This window comes from Typopeltis vanoorti, chromosome 4 (assembly GCF_054136105.1).
Source record: "Typopeltis vanoorti isolate ZY-2024b chromosome 4, IOZ_Tvanoo_1.0, whole genome shotgun sequence".
NCBI lineage: Eukaryota > Metazoa > Arthropoda > Arachnida > Uropygi > Thelyphonidae > Typopeltis > Typopeltis vanoorti.
This window is the reverse complement of record NC_143552.1, coordinates 96,400,617-96,424,400: the sequence shown is the minus strand read 5'-3', so window position 1 is coordinate 96,424,400 and position 23,784 is coordinate 96,400,617. Positions and strand designations below refer to the sequence as shown.

The 23,784-nt window shown below is 36.4% G+C and overlaps 1 protein-coding gene across 2 annotated transcripts in view; it reads left to right on the top strand.

The window, feature by feature from the left end:
• The first annotated feature begins 1,435 nt into the window (after positions 1-1,435).
• The window catches only part of LOC150107519 (diphosphoinositol polyphosphate phosphohydrolase 1-like), a 102,035-nt gene continuing 79,686 nt past the window's right edge, over positions 1,436-23,784 (top strand). For both annotated transcript variants that reach the window (XM_090391365.1, XM_090391364.1), the window contains exon 1: positions 1,436-1,808. In XM_090391365.1, the coding sequence (XP_090247491.1) occupies positions 1,710-1,808 (99 nt within the window). In that variant the 5' untranslated portion in view covers positions 1,436-1,709. The remainder of the gene's footprint in view (positions 1,809-23,784) is intronic.

Here is a 23,784-nt window from a genome sequence, read left to right as displayed (position 1 = left end):
TCTTGGCACAGCTTAATCAAGTGATACTCACAATCACCATCATCTTCATCATCATAGGAGTTATTAATATTGTTATTATTCACTTAGCACTGAATATTGAACTCTTCGAACAGACTGCATTGTGTTAAGTGCAAGATAATACTCAAACTCTCCCTGTTAAATGTATAGTTATAAAAATGAATACATTCAAATTGTACACTTAATCCCCATAGTGACAAATAAAATGTAACAAATATATCTTAGTTATATATAAAACATACAATTGTGGAGGATAATAATAAAGTTGATGGTTTTTATATAACAAGTTCAGAATTAAAATAGAATGAATCAGATCCACTGAAAGAAAAATAATGGCCGGTGTCCCCCTAAGGCTAACTGCTATCTCCTCTACTCTTCTCCATATACATGGCAGACCTCCCCAACGTATCACCAACCATCACTGCACTCTATGCCGATGACACAGTCATCATAGCTAGATCTCTCAGACCAAAACTCGCAACCAAGAAACTTCAAATCGCAGCCAACACCCTAGAAAGCTGGTACAGAAAATGGCGAATTGCAATTAATCCAGCAAAAAGTACTGCAGTATTATTCACTAGCAGGAAAACAGAACCCGAAAACAACATTCAAATGTTTGGAAAAATAATCCCCTGGCAGGAGACAACAAAATACCTAGGAGTGCACCTGGAGAGGAAACTAAATTTAAAGACGCACACCGAGTACGTCACTACCAAGGGCAACCAGGCCATAGTACAGCTGTACCCACTGCTAAATAGGAAAAGCCTCCTGAACCAAAACAACAAAATCCTCATATACAAAGCAGTAATAAGACCCAAATTAATCTAATTCTCATCAGCCTGGGGACGCACGACAGAAAGAAACATTAGAAAATTGCAAAGAACTCTGAACAAATGCCTCGGAATGACACTAAACGCACCCTGATTTGTCAGAAACACTCAACTTCATCGCGATGGTAAACTATCAAACATCAAGACACTTATGAAAAACGTCGCAGAAAAATTCTTCGGAATAACAGAAAACCACCAGAACCAATTACTAAGACAGGCATCGAATTATAGCCCAACAGACCACTTCAAACACTGAAGACCAAAAGCCATCTTAAAGTTAAAACCAACACAAAAGCTCCCAAAGAGCGGGCTTGTTGGTTTTTACCACACAACAACCTCAAGTAAAATAGAGATAAAGGGATAAAGAGCCAAGGGTTCATTCCATCTGCCACAGAAGTTAACAGCTAACAGTTTACGTATATCTGCATAACGGTTTCTAATTCAGAGGCCGGTGTGTGTAGTTTCAAATGACTAGTAACGGTCCTGACCTTTACACATTTTGGCGATGCCTACTATTACAATATTTTTTTTATTTGTGTGTGTGTGTGGTGGTGGTAATGAACAGTGTTTCGTATCCGTCTGTAATATCTAGTTCGTGATGTAGTGTCAAGTGCTGTGTGCTCTTCGTTACGGTCGTTTAGCATGTAGACAGTTCGTTTATTTTTATAGAAGAATATTGAAAATTAGTTGTTTGAAGTCAGCTTTTTCGATGTCATGATTAACAGTCTGAGGAATATAAGATAGTATCTTATTTACTAAGTCTTGAATTTTATAATGAAGTAGGCGTAACGTGTTACACTGCTTACACTTGCGGCGTTAGGTATTTATATTTTCAGAAGATTTATATTTTCAGAAATAAGCATGGTGAAGGAGAAACCGAATTCCACACGTACGTATGATGCAGATGGATTTCTTAGGCGAGCAGCTTGCCTGTGCGTCAGAAATGAGGATGAACATGAGGTAAGTTAAGAAATGTCGGTGGAATGTTATTTTTTTCTTGGCATGCGTAGGCAACAGATTAATTTTGGAGGTACCGTTATCCTTATCTGCTATGTCAGCTAAATGACTACTTAACGTATCGCTAAGACTGGGAACAAAGACCGTTGGTCAAGGTTTACCGTAGTGAAATTTTCATCCCCGCCTCCCTCATGCCTCATTTGGCTATCATATGATTCTTTTTCCGCTGGTAAAAGATTGTTAAATTGCATTTCATGTTTATTATTCCAAATATGGCGTATCAATATTTACACACTGTACCCGAATGTGGACAAATAAAAATACAACTGACTTGAGAAATGTTGGAAAGACAGTAGTGAGGTTGAGCATATTGTAGCTTAAAGGTAACTTGAATATTTCCAAAATTGCAGATTGTGAACCACATTTGAGTGTAAACTAATTCAGAATTATGTGTCTTGAAAAATTTACATGTTCTGTTATTTGATTTAGAAGATAAAACAATGCAAGTTACAAAATGTACAGTGAAATTCTGAATAAAAGATTGCTTGCATTCTAATCGCAGAAGAACAAAATGTTTCAGACATGAAATATTGTGTATAGGCAATATTTGTTTTGAAACAAATTATTGAAAACATAATTTAATCTAGACTCATCTGGCCTTCGTAGATTATGAAAAAGCTTCTGATAAAATACACAGAGAAATTATGGAGTATAATGGGGAAAAAAAACAAACATACAGAAATACAAGCTGTGCAAAGTTTATATAAAGATACAAAAATGCAGTTACAGTTTGTTAATAAATTAACAGAAGAGATTGAAACTAAAGACACGGATGTAGCTTATCTCCAGTGCTATTCAATATATATTCAATAAATACATATTGATCAGATTATTAAAATATGGGAAAGCAACAATAAAATGAGGTGTCTGGTTAACCAGAAGAACTTATCAATACAATACTGGTGCAGATGATCAGACTATTATTATTACATGACTCCTCCAGGGAGTCCAAGGACTCATTGTAGGAAGGCACTCTACTTCAATAAATACATCTCGCCCTCTCCACTACTACTTAATTCTCCAACTACGACACTACTATCATCATCACCAATAACAGTATTTTTTGTCTATAAATTGCATGTTCTGAAAACTGATATGTCTGTATGCTGGAGGAAAAGCCCTGCTACCTCTGTATGAGATTGGCTAACTCGCCTTCAATTGAAAAAGCCCATATAAGGATTCCCCTCATCATGATGAGAATCGAACCCAGGTCTTTTCCAGTTGAATATTCTGCTGTTCTTCCAATTGCACTACAACAGCAATAATGTTACAAAACAATGAAGATGATCCTCAAAAATCAGTTTATGAATTAAAAAAATAAGCCAACAATACAATTTAAATACTTCAGAAAAGAAAACAAAACTTATGGCATTTAAAGGTTAATCATGCTAGATCAAAAATAGTCATAGAAAATAAAATAATGGAACAGGTGACAGTTCAATTATTTAGGCTGCATAATAACATATCATACAGATATAGATGAAAAAAATAAGAAATTAAAGAAAATCCTTAGAATAATTTAAAAGGACACTGAAAAAAAAAAAGACGAGAAACTCATCTAAAATATAATAAAGTAATGGCCACTCCCACTATTATACATTTCAGAAATTTGATTTGTTAAAAAGAAGGATGAAAGTAAAATACAAACTGCAGAAATGAGATTTTTAAGAGCAGTTCAAGGATGCACAAAATTGGGCCATATAAGAAATGGCATCAGCAGAGAGGTAGATATTTACCACATAAATGAAAAGATAAAGGAATATAGAGACCTATAGAGAAAATATAGAGATATAGAAAGAAATATAGAGAAAAGATCAAGGAACACGTAAGAAAGTTTTAAAGCAAATAAAAGTTGAGCAGCTCTCAGATGTGAACTATAGACTAAAATACAGAAAGATTATTGAAAAAAAAATGAAAGAGTTTGAGAACAGGAATCAAACCTTGGAGATTCAGTGGCAAACTCTGAAGAAAACATTGATTGATTCTGCCAGAGAGGCAGGTGGTGAGGTTGTGTGCAAGGATAAAAAAATCAGAACTCCCTGGTGGATACAGGAAGTAAAAGAGGCAGTGAAGGAAAAGAAGAAAGCATATCAAAAGTTCCTGTCAAATAAATCAGCTTGTGCTCTTAGAGAATATAGAGACAAATGCAAGAATGCTAAACACTGTGTAAAACTAGCTAAACAAAAATCATGGGAGGACTTTGGCAAGAATATAGAAAATAAATATCAAGAAGGTGGCAAAATATTCTGGAGGTTGTTGAAGAAGCTTAGGAATGGAGGAAAGAGTGCTGTAAAAGGAGTTAGAGATGATAAAGGTGACATGAAAACAGGAGAAAAAGATGTCCTTGAAGTATGGAGTAATTACTTTGAAAAACTGCTAAATGAAACAAGCAGTGATGATAGCACAGTGGTAAAAAACATTGACCAGGCATGCAGTAAGGAATACATATCCATACTTGAAGTAGAAAAAGCCATCAAAGGCTTGAAATGTGACAAGGCAGCAGGAGAAGATGATATTTGACCAAAAATGATGAAGTATGGTGGTATAAAAGTCTTACAGTGGCTGCACTGCATAGTTCAGAAAGCCTGGACAGAGGGATGAATTCCCGATGATTGGAGTAGAGCTCTCATAGTACCCATATATAAAAAGGGAAATAAAACTGAATGTGAGAATTACAGAGGTATTTCCCTACTGAGTGTTCCTGGCAAGATCTATGCAAGTATACTTGAGAAACGGTTGAGAAGAATTGTGGAAGAAAAGCTGGGTGAATAACAAGCTGGATTCAGGCCAAATAGAGGCTGTCAGGATCAGATCTTCACTTTATGACAAATAGTCGAGAAAGCATGGGAATATAACAAAGATCTGTATTTAAGTTTTGTCGATTTGGAAAAGGCATATGACAAGGTGCCAAGAGAGAAGCTATTTAATACACTGCAGTTATATGGTGTCAATGGGGCATTATATCAAGCAATACTTAGTCTTTATTTGAGTTGTAAGTCAGCAGTTAGAATTGAGGGAAGTACAGGAAGATGGTTTAATGTTAAATCTGGTGTGAGACAAGGATGTACATTATCCCCTCTGTTATTCATTATCTATATGGATCTCATTATGAAGGAAAGTGCTATTAAACATGATATCAAAATTGGAGATGTTAATGTTAGCTCTTTGCTTTATGCGGATGATGTTATACTTCTAAATAAATCCGCTACAAGTCTGCAAGATTCTCTGATTAAATTGAATAACTGTTGTAATAGATATGGTATGAAAGTCAGCATTAAAAAGACAAAGACAATGAAAATAGGTAGAATTGTTGAAAATATCAACTGTGTTGTGAACAGGGAACCTGTGGAACAAGTAAAACATTTCAGGTACTTAGGCACGATTTTTACTGAAGATGGTAAATTAAATATGGAAATAGACAACAGAATCAACAAAGCTGGTGTGGTAGGAAGTCAGTTGAATAAATTCATATGATTTAAGAGAGAAATTAGTCGGAACACTAAATTAGCTGTATACAAGGTAGTGTTCAAACCAGTTTTAACTTATGGATCTGAGAGCTGGGTCAGAAGTAAAACAACTTGACCAAAGACTAGAAACCTCAGATATGAGAGTCCTGAGAAAGATTAGAGGCGTGAACAGATGGCATCAATGGCAATGTCATATTAAAAACGAGGATATTAGGAAAGAACTTGACATTGTCAACATCCAGGAATGCGTTAGCAGAGCTAATCTCAGGTGGTATGGTCACTTCAATAGAATAGGAGAGAAAAGATTAGCAAAACAAGTGTTCTCTGCCAGGTTGGCAGGAAGACGACCCAGAGGAAGACCAAGATATAGGTGGATTGATACGGTACAAAGTGCCTTAGACGATAGAAATATAAGATCTGATAATGATAATATTAGAGTCTTGACAAGTAACAGACTGATTTGGAGGAAATTTGTAGATAGGAAGTTAGTAATGATGTAATTTTTTCATGTAGTACTATCATATCCTGTACACCCCTTGAGGGTGCATGGCAGGAATTTGATGATGATGAGGAATATAGAGAAAAATAGAACGTCTATTTAGGATGGAAAGATATCAGCTGCCAAAGGAAGTGGATAAATATAGACCAAAGGGGGGGGGGAGGAACTCATGTTAGAGGTTTAATGGAATATTGATAGCACTAAGAAAAGTTTAAAAACTAATTATAATGCTTCCAATATTTCATCTGTCACAGACATCTTCAAGTGTGACGACACTTGTAACAAACACACAAAGACAATAGTATTGAATGAAGCACTTGACTGTGACTTATTAAGTCCTATCTAGGTTGTGCACCCTCTATGGGTATTCGTAGATAGACAAATAATGTAATTCAATGTAAATTGGATATAAATCCAATTACATTGAGACCAATAAATTGGGACCTCTGGTGATTAATGTTCCCAAAATTCAGTTGATTTGGTTATCAACTGAATTTAAACAAATAGGTACAGAAACTTCCCAAAATTTGAATATTTTAGTCGTAACCATGTGTTTCATTCAGTATTGTGTTGTCTTTATGTATGTGTTTCATTCAGTATTGTGTTGTCTTTATATAAGTGTGTTCCAAATGCTATTTGTACTCCCTGAAGATGTCTCAGTGACTGAGACACAATATTGGAAGCATTAAAATTAGCAATACTCCATTAAACCTCCAACATAATGTCTTCCCAGCACTTAAGCCTTAACACATGTATATTAACACAGGAAGATCAGCAGTAAGATGAAAAGACTGCAACAATAGATGCCTAATCTTTGAGTAGAAGAAGATAGAACATTGGAGAACTGCTTTTTGCTTTTCCATGGTTTTCTATGAGTCCTTGAGAATTTTTCTTATGCATATATGAGATCCTCTGTTGGGAGAGGGGAACTTTTCAGTATAATCATTTTGCCTCTGAGATTTAAAATCATGAGTAAATTGGAAATGTGTTTATGAGACTTTAATGAACCAAATGGTGTTTACTATTATACTTTCAGGATGTGTTGTAATTTCAGATTAAGATTATTTTGCATATCATGACTGCTTTATGTAGTAAATCAGTAAATAGTTGTAACTTTGAAGATGCATATCAGGAACTAATGACAAGGTATTATGACATGCTGTACATAATTGATATGATATTGATACGTGATGCAAATGTTATCACTAGTTTTATAATGGCATTTTCTTCATAATGTTAATTAATATCCTAATTTTTTAATATAATTTGGCCATCTGTTTTCCACAGTTTTTCTCAGAAATCATATGTGGGTCTCTGATCAGTTTTTATTTCCCAACTCTCAGATCAAGCTAAATTTGGTTTGAAGACACTTTTATACTGCTAATTTAGTATTTTGACTAATTTCTATAAATATAAATTCAACTAGCTTCTTACCACCTATTTCCATATTTAATTTGCTATCCTCACTGGGAAAAAAAAAAAAAAAAAAAAGCTAACATCTTTTTTCCCTCATAGCAGTGTTTCTCGACCTTTTTTGGATCACGCCCTACCTCAATGTCACAAAGATTTTGATGCCCTTCCCCTCTAGCATAATAGTCAGCCAAACTGAAAAAGTATAATATAAACATGTACATTTTCTAATTCCCCCCTAAAATATTCAAATCCCCCCCCCCCCCCAGTATGGCATACGCCCCACATTGAGAAACACTGCCTTATAGGGAGTAGGTGTCTTGTTTGATAAACCTTGAAATGTGCAGATCACTGAAACTTCCAGAATATTGACGTTTACAAACCTAAATTCTGATCTCCAAGACATTCTTCAATGGGATTTTGATAACTTAGTAAATTTCATTGCTTGCAAACTTCAATACTGTCTTTTTTCTTGGGTATTGCTTGATGGACATTAGAAATATTGATTTAGCATCCAAGAAATGATTTTTTTCTCCAAATGTTACTTTATCCTCTGAACACCTCTTAACTCTGTACAAATTTTAAGTCCATCAACCATTACTATTTCTTGCATTTATGTAGTACTCCTAAGAGCTACTTAAAATATAGTAATCTCTCAGTTATCTGACTGTAGTGAAAAATCAATTTGTTGGCCTCATGATTGAAGGGCCAGTTAACTGACAGTACATTTATATGATACTGTACCAGAATTCAGTTGACACACTAAACTATTCAATTTGTTATTTGAAGGTGAAGATAATTGGGAGAGTATTGTACTTGGCTCAGTATAGAAGAGATCTGTTAGTGTTAATGACTCATCTCTCACCATTCCACTCTTTCACACATTCGTTTTCTCTTTTGGCATATTCTGCAAATATTTCCATGGTTATTCTTTGTCTGATTTGGCATTGGTCTCCTCTCTTCTAAATCTGCCATTATATTTATTGTAACTATTCAGCATCTCTTTGCAGTTCATCTCCAAACTTACAGAACAAATTTTTCTTCGTTCATTCCTTCTGCTGTCATTTGGAACTATATCCCTCAAATACAGTTCTTAAAAATTATAATCTGCAGGTCTTCAGTTTCATCGGTAACAAGTTTCCTCTTTCTGAACTTTTTTTTTTTTTGGAACTTCAACATGTTTCCTGTTGAAGTGGGATGAAACCTTGAAGGAAGTTAATAACTATCCCTATCATTGTGGTAGCAAATAAACTACACATATTAAAAGTTTATTTATATGCATTCTACTCATGAAAGGCCTATAACTAGTATAGTATGGGTGGGCTAAGTGTTAGATAACCCAAAAGTCGCTTCCGGATTCCAATAAACAAGGTGGTGGTCTCATACCAGGCAATGAAATTTCATTTACCACTTTAAAAATATTGACAAAAGGTCCTTGTCCACAATGGGAAATGAACTCCCAGTCTGTTCATTGAAGAGCAGATACAATAGACCAGGGGTCGCCAAACTTCTTTGACTGTCGACCCCTTCAAGAGTTTCTTGACTTTGTATCGACCCCCTCTATTTTACTATTATGTAATTATAATAGGACAAGCAAAAAAGATGCTTATGTGAGTTTTTAGATTGTTTATTTTATAGTTACAGTGTTTATTGTATGATAATATAGTATATTATTATATTACTACTACTATTACTATCACTAGTAATATCACTGGTATTACTAGTGATATTAATAAACTACTGGTATTAATACCAGTCCTGCTCAACTCTTCAACATAGAGAAGTTTAGTTCGTGAATGAATAACGATTGAATTATAATATGTGTTGATGAATTTTAGAACATTAACGCTCACTTGTATGTCGATATGCAAAAATGAGACTGGGATTGAGTACGTGTAAGTAAATAAGAACCACGCACGTGTTGCGATCTTGCTCCCGCCGTGTCAGCCGGGCAGGAACCATCAACATCCGTTTATTGGTAAATACGTCATTTTGGCCTACTGGATTGGCCTCTAACTATTTTCATGACCTTGCTCCATCAGGTCCTATTCATGTCACTGTTCCTACAATTCACTCTTAATTGCATTGTCATTCAGGATGGAGGTAATCCAAGTTAACCGAATCAAATATTACTTGTACAATTATGTCATATTTTTCTATCGACCACTGCACTAGACACTTAGCCAATTAATCTTTGCAATACATAATTGCATCTCAGCAATTTTCATTTATATTCTTTAGTAGCAAAAACTGTTTATTGAAGGCATTCTGAAACTCATTAACTTCTTAGTGACAATCCATAAAAAACCTCTGGCTTTATGCTTTATCCATGGTTTTATTAGGGGTGGATAAAAATATGATACTCTGAGGGGCAGCATGGCTTTGTGAAGGGTCAGTCATGCCTTAGTAATCTAACTTTTTATAATAGTGACAACTGAGTTGGATAATGGCTACAGAATGATACTGCTGGATTTTGCAAAGGCATTTGACAGGATAACACATAGAACTCTGTTACACAAACTGCAACAAATGAGGATGGTTATGAAACTGATGATATGAATAAAAAGGAGGCTGATGGACAGATACTAAAAAGTAATGGTGGAGCAGAATCCAGAAGGCTGGTGATTAGTAGTATGCCACAGGACTCTGTGATTGGACCACTGCTATTTAATTTGGAATATAGGAAATATAGGAAAAATCATATAGGAAATAATTTGAAGGGAGATATCACTGGATACACACAATTTGCTTCTGAAATGAAAATAACAATATTTTTCTAATTTCAATATGCTGAACATGAAAATGACAGTAAAATCTGTCAGTTGGCTCTTCTTTAGGAGAGACTCAGTCTGCATCATGTACACAGGTGTCATTTGGCAACACTGTATTTCAAGCTCCTGATTACAACACATATTGCATCGGCCAATCATACACAACACTCCCAGGAGCTATTGCATAATTGGCTGATTCAATGCAGTTGAGTCATAACATCACTGTCGTAAGATAATGCAATCATTAGTATAAAGTGAACTCTCGTAAAATGAGCAAGTGTTTGTGTGACTTGGACTACACTTCCATTTACTCTTGTGTCATAAGTACTACACAAGCGATCCTGCAGTGTAAATCCAGCAGTAATGATGCCTCATACTTGTGTTAATAGTACAAATAACTTTTGTTACATTTGCAAGCCAGAAAAAGGCCATCACTCCATTAATGAAAGAGCGTATCAGCTTTATTTCGAATGTAAGATTGGGGACCAGGACAAGGCTGGGCCCAACACATATACTGCAGTATGCGTGCTCGAAATCTGAAGTGGCTGAAAGATGGTAAAGTGTTGATGGCATTTGCTGTTCCTATGGATTGGAGGAAGCCAAGCAATCATACAAATGCCTGCTACTTCTTCATGGTACCACCTGTTTTGGGAGGCATCACGAGGAAAAGTAAATAACAGCATACCCAAATATACCTTCTGCTCTCCCATCAATTACATATGGCAAAGGACTTCCCATTCCTGAACCTCCAAAAGAATTTTCCATCAATTCAGAGAACGATGAGGATGGATGCAAACTGATATCAGGTTCTCTTGAGCCTTCTGCGTCTAATGGTGATCTACATGTTGTCCACGGTGTGTCATCTGTGTTGCACATTCTCACACAAGAACAACTGAATGATCGTGTCATGATCTGGAGCTGTCCAAGGCCAAGGTGGAGTTACTGGGATCAAGACTTCTATAATAGAATCTTCTCAAGGAAAATGTCCAAGTGACTTCGTTTTGCATTCGTCATGAGCAGTTTGCACCTTCTGAAAAGAAGATGGCCTTGTTTTCTGCTATGATGTAGATGGCCTGATGAGTGCCCTTCGAATCAAACATGACCCACACGAATGGCGACTATTCATAGACTCATTGAAATTCATGTTGGAGGTTTAATGGAATATTATCAGCACTGAGAAAGAATTAAAAACAATTTTAATACTTCCAATATTTCATCTCCGTCACAGAGGCATCATCAGGGATTACAAAAAAAAACTTGTAACAACACACACACACACACACACACACAAATATAATACAATAATGACTGAAACTAAAGTCCTTTCAACTGAACTCAAACACATACACAACACCTTCCTTTCCAATGGCTACAGTGAGTACAGAATTAAAAAAATAATCAAGTCCTTCCCCATTCCCCAACCATCTCTTCAGAAGGACTTCAGAAATGCCATCACCATACCTCACATCCGTGGTACATCAGAAAAAATAGTCAGATCATTAAAAAAGTACAACCTCCATACAGCTTTTAAGCTCCACCATAAACTTGCTACCCTTATTCGTTCCACAAAAGAGCAGTTCCCTCCTCTCTCATGCCTGAAGTGTGTATAGAGTACCTTGTGCCTGTAAACTGGTTTACTTCGGACAGACAGGCAGATCAGCAACAATCCGGTTAGAAGAACACAAGTCATACATCTGCAATCATGATTATGGTCAATCTGGCCTTGCAGACCGTGTTTTGGATCTCCTGGGAAAAAACCACCATCATGCTCCACCATAGTAAATTCAAAAAAAAAAAAAAAAGTTATTCTTTGCATCTGCACTTAGGAATCAACCGAATTTAAACAAATACGGTTGCATTAAACTTCCCAAAATTTGGGAAACATTAATTATCAGAGATCCTGCCTTACATCCTAGGCCACCTGCAAATGCCCATAGAGGGCGCACCACGTAGATAGGACTTTAGTTTCACTCACTATTGTATTATATTTGTGTGTGTGTGTGCTGTTACAGATTTTTTTTTGTAATCCCTGATGATGTCTCTGTGACGGATACGAAATATTGGAAGTGTTAAAATTGTTCTTAATCCTTTCTCGGTGATGATAATATTCCATTAAACCTCCAACATGAATTCTTCACAGCACTTAAGCCTCAACACACAGACTCATTGAAATTAAGTCTCAAGGCGGTGTTGCTGCATAACAGAAACCAGCTTCCATTCCATTTCAGTTGGACATGCTGTCTACACGAAAGAAACCCACGCTACCCTAAAACAGCTTTGAACTGTCTTCGTCACCACAAGGATACCAACCACAAATATGGTTGGTATCCTTGTGGTGACTTGAAGGTTGTGTGCGTGTTGATGGGTCTGCAGCTGAAGGTTGAAGAGAAGAATGTGCAACACCCAGCACAGACAGAAATGCAAAAACTTCTGCTACAGCCCCTATACATCAAATTTGGTCTGGTAAAAAAAAAAAAAAGAATTCATAAAACCCATGGACCAGACTGGATCAGCTTTCAAGTATCTGGCTAATTCCCTTGACTCAGTGAAGCAAAAATTAAAGAGGAAATTTTTGTGGGTCCTCATATCCGAGAGCTCTTCATTGAAGAGATGTTCGATAACCTGCGCTTGGGATGCATATCATCTGGTGTCAACTAACTTCCTCAGAAATGTCACAGCAGGAAACTACAAGGAACTGATTGTGGACTAGTCTCTGTATCACAAACTTGGCTGCAATCACACTTGGATTTCTTCTTTGACAACTGCGACATTGTTAGTGATAGCATGGTGAACTTTTCCATCAGGAAATTGCAAAGATGGTGAAATGATACCAGAGAAAGTGGTCCACTTCCATGTTGGCTGACTATGTTGATGCTTGCTGGAGATAATCCTGAGCAGCTCTACAGGACTTAGAAGCAGACTTTTATTGGGGTATGTGATAAGTATGTATTACTCCATTACATATAAAACTATTTCAGATCTCACACAAACCATAGCCAATTTTGCATTTTCATTACAATGTTCCTCTTCAGCACCTAGAAATCTATAAGAAATGACTGAATCTAGGGGCATGACTTGCAAAAGTTTGTTGTCCAGTGTATTCATTTGTTTGCTGAGAGCTTTCAGGATGATTTAAGTAGACAGAGTATGGGCACAGTGATAAGTATGTATTACTCTACTCTACTATATAAGAAACTATTGCAGATCTCACAAACTGTAGCCAATTTTGCATTTTCATTGCAATATTCCTATTTCAGCATCTAGAAATCTATGGCTGAATCTGGGGGGTGGAGGGGAGGCAACTTTTCTAAAATGTTGTTGTCCAGCGTATTCAATTGTTGATGATGACTCACAGTAGAGAGCTTGCAGGATGATTTAAGTAGGCAGAGTATAGGCAAAACATAATGGATGTCAATTTAATGTGGAAAAGTGTGAAATTATGCATTTTGAGATACATAATTACAACTGTGTACCATATTGAGGGAACTGTACTCCAGGAAATTGATGAAGCCAGGGATCTGGAGGTAGTAGTAGTAGATAGAGCTGAAGTTTAGAGGGCATATTGCTAAAGTTGCCAGTATTACTTGGCTATTGAAGAGCACACTAACAAGCAGAGATATGCGAGTTATCGTTTCTCTTTATAAAACCTCTGTACAACTGCATCCGGATTACTGCATTCAGGTCTGGTTACCTGGGTTTCTTGGGAATGAAGTGGTGGAAAGGATCCAGAAGCAATGACTAAGATGGTGAGCAGTCTGTGGAATGCTTTCTATGAAAATAAATTGAGGGTTTGCGAATTGCAAAAGTTATTTGATAGGCAAAAGGGGAAGGAATATGATAGTAGAAACATTTATGTTACTTAAAGGCTTTCATAGGATCGATGCAGGGGAAATGTTTCAGCACTTGGCTAGATGGGACAGAACAAGAGGTCATTCCTAGAAGTTGGATAAGGATGTAGTTAGCAAGGATATGTGGACTAGATTTTTCACTTGGAGAGTGGTGAATGAGTGAAATTGGTTGCCTAAGTTAGTTGATTGCATTGTCTGTTAATGGTTTCAAGGAGAGGTATAATAGATATTTTGCTGATAGATTGGGTTTCCTGCGATGTCTTAGGACTCCATGGAGGTGCCTGTGCAATGATAGTAATAATCCATGGCAAATACCCATATTTCTAGGCTTGTGCTTTGTGATCATGTAACAGATGCCTTGAAATTTTCTTGGCTTGATTTTTTTAATTGATCATTTTTTTAAAATTTGTGTGTAATATTTTTTCTGAGGGGAAGGTTTGTAGGGAGACCAGTGAATGTTTTTGAGAAACTTAATGAAGGTTGGTTTTGCATTGTTCTGCTACTGTTTTATACATAATTTATTTATATCATAAGTGGATGTATTATTAAAAACATTAAAAAAAATGTGGATAATCAGGAGACATAGAAACTTGACAATTAAAAGGGGGGGGGGTGAAAAAATTCTCCTAAGAGAAGGCTTTTAAGAAGTCCCATTTTGAAACATTGAACGTTAAGTGGCATAGATATTTGCAAAGTGAAAGTAGTGCTGTAAGTATGTTAGGGGTTCAAAGTTTACAGAGAATTGCATCTTTCCAGGCATCTCAAGTGCTATTTTATCAGAATTTTCTAGCTTTCTGTATTGCACAACATGTCACTGCACTGGAAACATTTTTTTTGTCTATCTATTTTTTGTTCCATTATAGTTTGATTCAGAATGTTTATATATATTAGTCAGCAAAATTGTTAGTTTTTATAACTATCAGTGTTCTTTGACAGCTATCAGTTTTAAATTTACTAGTGTTTAAAGATCAGTGTTCAGTTTATTTTTCTTAAGTAGTTGGAATTATCTTTAAACTTGATTATTGCTTTTATAGCAATGTTGCTAAACCGACAGCTGCCAACTGTTTTTCCTCGGCTTGCCAAGAGTAAAATGACACATGCTATTTTCGTCATATACAGACATACATCAGCCTACCATTATTGAATTGCTAGTTTTGGAGAAAAAGTAACAAAACTGAGGACGTCATGTTTTTTTTTATTTATTGTAACTTGCTGGAAATGATTTCTCAGTATATGCAATTTATTGAACAAATCGTAGAAATTTTTACCTCAAAAATGACTGTTTTCTAATGTATATATTAAAAATAAATAATAAATGGACGCAGATCATTGAAACACTTGACTGAAACAGACTATGTGGCATAGGTTTCTGAAAGGATGAGAAAGAAAAAAAATTACTTAACCAGCTTATGAGTGAATATATTGGCCTTTTTATGAATTTCTGTGATAGATTTTAATCCAGATTTAGAAAAAACAAGTTTAGAAGGACAAGCTGAGTCACCATTGACTTCATATATTTTTATTATTTTGTACAATTAGTCATTTGGGTGATGAACATGTGAGGAGTTCAAAGTTCATGTTTCATTAGATGTGAAATTGGGCTGCACAGCAATCAAGTTCAAACACTATTTCTGGGTGGTTGAATTAAACTAGTCTGATATAAAGGTGGTTGCAGGCTTTATCTTCCAAAACTTGGATCTCCCCCCCCCCCCCTCCTTCAAAAATGCATATGCCTGAGAATGTGTGCAGTTGTGCAACATAGTAGACAATTTAGTACCTAATGGTTTTAGTTGCCACTGCTGTAATTCTGGCCAATCCTGCATACTAGTGCTTACCACTAAAGTCTACTTTTTCCTATCACTAACTATTCATGAATACTTTTTTTTTTAAATCATAAAATGGATTCATTTGCTAGAATTTAGTAAGGATTTGAGGAGATTGAAAGATAATACACAATATTTTAAAAGTTTACACGTTTGCAGCTAAAATAGCACCTCACACAGACATTTAAAGCTTAGATATTAATCTAAGCTGTTTGAATTTCCAGCAGCAATACTATTTGAATTAATTTCCTTATTTATCCTAGCAAAAAATGTAATTATTGTTCTATCATTTAATAATTTTTTGAACTTTGGTCTTAAACATTAAAACACACCCACACAAATTTGTGCTATACAGCATGTTTTTAAGGGGGGGGGGGATCTCCTCATTCAGCACCAAGTATTCCAGTTCATTATTACATTTTACACAAGTAACACGTTTTCAGACTAGTGTGTCAAAATTAATATTGTAGATATACACACATTTTCAGTGACAGGCTGTTCAAAATGATTTGTTGACTTTCCAGTATAGATGACCACAGTGGTGAATTTAATGAAAAAAAAACAAAAACTGATTGCATCTTCAAATTACAGATCAGTCTGTGAATCTGGAGTGGTATTAAATCATTGAAGGTTGGCATGAACTAGTTCCAGGATTGGATCGATAACAGTAGGACCCTTTAGAAAGGGTCAACATAAACGAGCCAGCCTGATTGGCTGAGTGGTTAGCATATCTGCTCCAGCCAAAAGGCTGCAGGTTTGAATTCTGCCGTGGGCTTGGATGTTTGTCATCGTCTATGAAAGTGGTAGTGGTAGACGGTATATGGCGTTGTTGTTGTGGTTCGTTGTAGTTGGTGGATTATGGGTGGTGGAGATGGAGAGTTGGAGAGTAGATGCCCTCCCTCGATGAGTCTTTGGACTCCTTGGAGGTGTCAAATAGTAATAAAAAATTTGTTAATGAGAATTGCTAAAACGCAATTTCTCCTTCGTATGTAGGAGAGGAATTCATATGTAGTAATATATCTAGATTTTGTAAATACCTTTGATAGATTGCCACATGAGGAGTTACTTTTAAATGGGAGCAAATAGTATTGGATAATTAATTTGTGAGTTGGATAGGGGAGTAGCTGCCCGATAGATATTAGTGCTAGCTGTGTAGCATCTTAGGTCACTAGAAGTATGCCTCTGGGATCTATTTTAATGCATAACATGTTTAGCATGTAATGATATTGGAAAAAGATTTAAATAGATATTCAGTTGTTTGCAGATGATGTGGAGTTAAGAGATGAATGAGCAGTGAAGCCAATGAGGTGGCTATCCAGAAGGAGACAAATAGCATGTGGGTGGATTTGTGAGACTGCAATTCCATCTTTATAACAATAAAGAGAATAAAGGTTTGTAATTTGGAAGGAATGGATTGGGTGCATTTTATTTGATTGGTGGAGATGTGTTGAAAGAGGTAGAGGGGATAGAGGATCCCGGAGAGAGTGATGATTGGGGGAGGGGGGAGAGAGAGAGAGACAGACGGACAAGAATCCAATTTCAAGCTATAGTCAGCATATAGAGTCCTATTCTGAATCCCACAGAATATTTTTTGGAAGAGTTAGTGTAGAAAGTTTACTCAAGGAAGCTGCATCTGTAACTGTGGCCATAGACATATTTGAAGTTTGTAAAATTTTTGCAGAATAATTCTTACAAGGTTATAGTTGTACGATGTGCAACTTTAACCTTAACTCTGTCCTGTATCTTGGTTATCGCAAATTTTTGATTTTGTTTTTGCATAACATAACTTACAACTGAACTGCTGGTATAGTCACTTTGTTGTGTGTGTGTGTGTGTGTGTGTGTGTGTGTGTGTGTGTGTGTGTGTGTGTGTGTGTGTGTGTGTGTGTTTAATGATCAGGGCATTTGAGTGATATACAGACATACCAGTAAGAGAATGCATACATTTACCAGACATATATTGATCTGTTATGTTAGTTACCTCACTTCAACTTCAACTAGCCCAGCTCTTTTTGAGTTTATTATTTGTTTTATACATTTGCATCTACAGTAAATACTTAATAATAGTTAATTACATCACTAAAATAATTATACAGTAATATACAATAGATGTTAAAATAAAAATATAAATTAAAAATAAATAAATTTATAAACATATAAATAAATTAAAATAAAAATCTATATTAAAAATGCACCAAAAATTACTTTCATGTATTAAAAAGATGTTTTGTTGGTTTTTGCTTTTTAATAAAATTTCATGTGAAGCTTTGTCCTTTGTGGTTTTTTGTAACTCAGTGTTATTTTCAGTGGTTAATTTTATTTTGTAAATATATTATATCATATGGGTGATATGATATATCATCATCATAATGCTGAATACAGATTATTATTGTTGTATGGGCACCTCCACGGAGTCCAAAGTCTCATCGTGGGAGACCCAAACTATCCACTCAATCTATCATACCACTGCTTGAACCCATTAAGAGACAAAGCACTCGACTGACTCTGGCAACCAATTCCACTCATTTACAACTCTCCAAGCAAAAAATCTAGTCCTTGCACTCCTACTAACCATATCTTTATTCTACTTCGAGTGATGACCCCTTGTTCTGCCCCTCTCTAGCCAAGTGTTGAAACATATCTCCTGCATCAATCTTATAAAGCAACTTAAAAAAATCAATCCTTTAAGCAACTTAAAAGTTTCTATTATATCCCCCTCTTTTTCTCCTATCAACCAACTTCGGCATTCCATATAATGCTGTGGATTGTCCATAGACCATTCACCATTTTGATCACTTGCCTCTGAATCTTCTCCATTGCTTCTTCATCCCCAAGAAACCTAGGAGACTAGACCCAAGGAGAGAGATAAGGTTATTTCATACAACATTTATGTACAAATTAAACAGTAGTGGTCCGAGCACTGAACCTTTCAGCACACCACTAGAGTTACCTGTTTTCGCCTTTATTCTGCCTCTACATATACCACTTTTTGATATCTGTCCAGCAGCCACCCTCTTATCCACATAACCAGTGTCACATCCATCCCCATTTGTTCTAATTTACATAACAGTTCCATCTGGTATTTGCAAAATCCAGTATAATCATCGTGTAGCCATTTCCTTTATCCAACTCAGCTGTTACTCTATTATAAAAAGTTAGTAAATTATTAAGACATGACTGGCCCTTCACAAAGCCATGTTGCCCCTCATGCAGTATCATATACCATATTTGCAGGCGTATAAGATGCACTTTTTTCTTTGAAAATAGGTCTGAAAAACAGGGTGCTTCTTATATGCCAATACTCAGTTTTTTATTATTTTCATTTCTGGAAATTTTCTCTGTTCTGAGTTACGTGATTTCTTTATTGCTTCCTTGTGGTGTGTGTGTGAGAGCATTCCAGTTACATTGAGCAGTGTTTCTCAAACTTCAGACATCTGCGTTCATATGATTGGTACAGTATTAACAAAAGATCGTGCTTCTAAATGACAAAGACAAGCCGACAGTTGAGTTGAAATGCTAATTCTCTTCAACGGAATTCCTTATATAATATCTGAAACACATTCACTATATATTTCTTCGTTTTAACACGTTCACTCAAACAATACCATATGTTGCACCGGCAACATATGGTTTTGCTTGAGTCATACAGCATTTTCTGTGGGAGGGGGACATGCGATTCATTAGTCTTTCTGTTTTTATCTCAGTTGTCTCTAATTGCACTGTTTGTTGAGAAACATATTGCACAGCCTGCAGATGTCTGTATAACTTATTCAGTGATACAATAGGAATGTTTTAAGATTTTGAACTTCATGGATACATTGAATTTTATTCTATGTGTTAATGATGCATAGCGAAAATTGCCACGGACTCCCCCTCCCCCAAAAGACCTTTCACATACCCCTGGGGGTACGTGTACCACACTTTGAGAAACACTGATGTAGAGTTCACTGGATGTACATGCGCTGTCATCGACGATCACAGCTGTGTCCTGTTCGTTTAAACTTTCCAATTGTTGTCGCGGTTGTGAACGGTGATAAATTTCTGCCGTTAAATTTTCTCTAAATTTCTTGGCAAATTATGGCTGAAAAACGTCGGCATTGTTACAATATTGCATACAAGCTACGTGTGATTGCATATGCTAAAGAACATGGAAACAGGGATGCAGAGAGGCATTTTGGACCACCCCCAACTGAGAAAATGATAAGAACTTGGCGGAATCAGGAAGAGGATTTAAAGAAAGCAACTCACAGTAAACATAATGCACGAAGTGGAACTGCAAAATGGCCAGAACTTCAGGCAGAACTGAATAGTTGGATTTTAGGCCACAAAAAAGCGGGACTTTCGGTGTCTACAAAAATGATTATTCATCAAGCGAAAGCGATAGCCATTAACAGAGGACTATCTAATTTGCCCTCTGTTAGTGGCTTGAACACCATCAACATCATGGTGTTCAAGATTCATGAAGAGAAACCAGCTATGTATGCAGACTAAAACAAAAAGATCACAGAAGATGCCAGCTGAATATGAAGAAAAAATGATTGAATTTCATCGATTCGTCATTAACGCAAGGAAACGAGAAAAATTTGAAAACTTGTGCAAATAGGAAACATGGAGGTTCCGCTGACTTTTGATGTGCCCTTAAACAAAACTGTAGATTCCAAGGGCCCTAAAAGTGTTACTATTAAAACTTCGGGGCATGAAAAAACTCACTACGCAGTTGTTTTATCCTGCTGTGCTGATGGGACAAAATTGCCGCCACTATTGATTTTTAAAAGGAAGACGCTACCCAAAGAAAAACTGCTTAAAGGAGTGTTTGTACATGTTCACGCAAAATGCTGGATGGATGGAGGAGGAATGAAGTTATGGATAGATAAAATTTGGTCTAGGCACCCCGGTGGACTGTTGAAGAAGCCTGCCATGCTAGTATGGGATCAGTTTCGTTCTCACAGAACAGAAGTGTTACAAATAAATTTAAGGAATTGAAAACTCAGTTAGCTGTAATTCCAGGAGGTCTAACTAGTCAGCTTCAACCTTTAGATTTAGTATTAATCAACGATTTAAGGGATTTATGAAGGAGAAGTGGAACAGCTGGATGCAGTCTTCAGATTTTGAGGTTACACCATCAGGAAGAAGGAAGAGGTCCAGCATTTCGCCAGTTTGTGAGTGGGTCAAAGCTTTATGCGATGCTGTGAAAACTGAGACAGTGATTAAATCATTTAAGAAGTGTGGAATTAGTAATGCACGGATGATACAAAGGACAATTTGTTGCATGAGGACTCATCTTCTGATTTAGAAGAGGTTTCAAGCTCTTCATTTAGCTCTGGAGATGAATTTCTGGGTTTTGACAATTAAAAGGTGGGTACTCTTTCCTAGTTAGATTAGGTATTTGTTGAAAGTAGACCTACTTATTACTTTATATTTGAAATACTGTAAATTCATTATAACATTCAGTGATAAAGTTTTTTCCCTAAAAAATGTGTACAAAAAAGGGGGTGCGTTCTATATGCCAGCAAATACGGTATTTATCCACTCATACTTGAATTTTCTTTTTGACCAATTTTTCCAGTACTTTTACAACCACATCTAAGATACTGATTGGTCTATAATTTGCTACTGCAGTCTTAGAACCCCCCCTCCCCGCTTATGCAAGGGAATTATTTTGCCCTCTTTCCCTCACTCCCTTGGAACTCTACCAGAGCTAAGATTCTTAAACAGCCTAATCAGAGGCATTGCCAGTTCCTTGCACATTCTTGCAAAAACCCAAGCTGATATCCTATCTAATCCCACAGCTGTATTTACATTGAGATTCTGCAATATCCCAAGAACTTCCAATTTATTCACCTCTGCTTCCACATGCTGACATCAGTAACCTTACTTAGATGATTTCATCTGTCTTATCCAACTCTTGGTGACCATCTTTCAAATGCATCAATTTTTCTTCTATCAGCCTGTGTTATTGTCTAGTGCTCACACCCATACATCATTGTGGGAAAGACTATAGCTCTGACTAGTTTACTTTTGGTACAGAGTGATGTCTTTGCTTTTCCAGTTCTTATTCATGCTGACCATTGCAGTATAGCCCAGAGTGATCCTATGATCGATTTCAGAGTTGAATCTGCAATCACGGTCAATTTTTGAACCAAGGAAGATGAAATCCTGAACTGATTGAATTCCTTTGTCATTGATTTTAAACTTCAATTCTCCACTAGCTGCTGTTGTCATGATCTTTGTTTTCTTTATGTTAAGGTGAAGCCCCATTTTTTCACTTCCTTGATTTTCAAAATTAGATTTAGATTTCTCTTTCTACCAATAAGACTGTATCATCTGTATACCTCATTTGGATAATATATCCTTGCAAAGTGGTCACTCAGTAACTGAACTATTTTATCTGCTTCTATTACCATCATCACTCATTAAGGTTAATCTTTCATAGTCATTCTTCCTCTTACTTGCCACCTAACGAAAGAACTCTTTGGGATTTCCTTTGGCCTGCTTAGCTAGTTCTTCTCATAATCTGATTTTGCCTTCCTTTTCCAGGTTAGTCACCTTTCTTGCCTGGGCCTTGTACTGTTAATGAGTTTGCTGGTCACCTTTCTCCTTATATACCCTCCACATCATTTTCTTCTGCAGCTCATGCTTAATGATATTACTCATCTAACTCCTACTTGATTAATCCTTCTTACCTTATGTATGCAATTTAATATTGCATCCTTTAGATGGCCCTTAACTATCTTTCATGCACTACTTCCTTATCCTGCAGTGTTTTGTGCCATGGCATAGATTAAGCTTAATCATCTGCCTTGTAGTTCCATATATACCCCTCAGAATGTTCCTCATATTTTATAATCTCCCAAGTCAAGACCGCATGGTCGCTTACACCAGTTGGAGGCAGTGTGGCCACCTTGGTTATGAATAGCTCTTCTCTTCTGATCCTATGACCAAGTCTGATAATCTCGCTCTCCTAGTCCCCTCTATCACATGCTGACTGAAGTAATCATCTTTCAGTAGGTGTATAAATTCCATTTCCTTCCTGCTATGCATTCTTTCTTCCTTCCAGTATATATCTCTATAGTTGAAGTCTCCCCCCCCCCTCCATAATAATTATTCAACCTGTACCCATTATTGATATAGACCTTATCATCTGTTCTGGTCACATTTTAATCTGATAGCCTCCTTTGAGGTCTACCCTGCTTTCTCTTCCCAGAAGGTTTATATTTTATTGTTTAGGATATCAGGTGGTGTTGGTCATTCACTTTACATGTTTTATTCAGTTTTGTTTATATTTATTTAGTTTTCTTCTATTGATTTTTAGTTATTTTAATTATTATTATTATTTGTCTAATGGATATTTGGCAGTTCTCATGCATCTTATTTCACTCGTTTTTATTCTTTATCCTATTCAATTGAGATTTCACTGCCATGTAATGATGTAGGTATTGCTAAAGTACTGTATATTTTTAAGCATGTTTTTATTATTATTATTATTATCATTATTATCCAGGCCTCCATGGAGTCAAAAGACTCTTCGTGGGAAGTCATTTTTAGGAAATACAAAGTCTATCATACCACTCCTTGATCCCATTAACCGTTCCCTCTCCAACTACTCTATCAGGCAATGCATTCCAAGGTTCAACTACCCTCCATGCAAAGAAACCACTCCTCACCCTCTTGTGCACAGCCTCCTTTCGTAACTTCCAGGGATGGCCCCTTGTCATCATTCCTTCCTGCCGTTCCACCAAGTGAAAGAACTCTCCAATGTCTACCCTGTAACTGCCTCTCAACAGTTTAAAAGTCTCAATCATATCACCTCTCCTTCTTCTATCCACCAAACTCTGCAGTCCACATTCCCTCAGTCGATCCTCATAACTCACATTGTACAATCCTGAAACCATCTTTGTTATCACCTCTGTACCCTTTCCACAGTCAACTTATCCCCCTTCAAATCCTGGGGACCAAATCTGAGAACAATAGTCTGTGTGGTCTGATCAGGGCCTTATACCACAGAATGATAACTCTTTTATCTCTGCAGGTCAGCGGCCTTCTCAGTATTGCAGCAATCCTCTGAGTTACCCTCACCACCTTTGCAACATGCTCCCTGAATT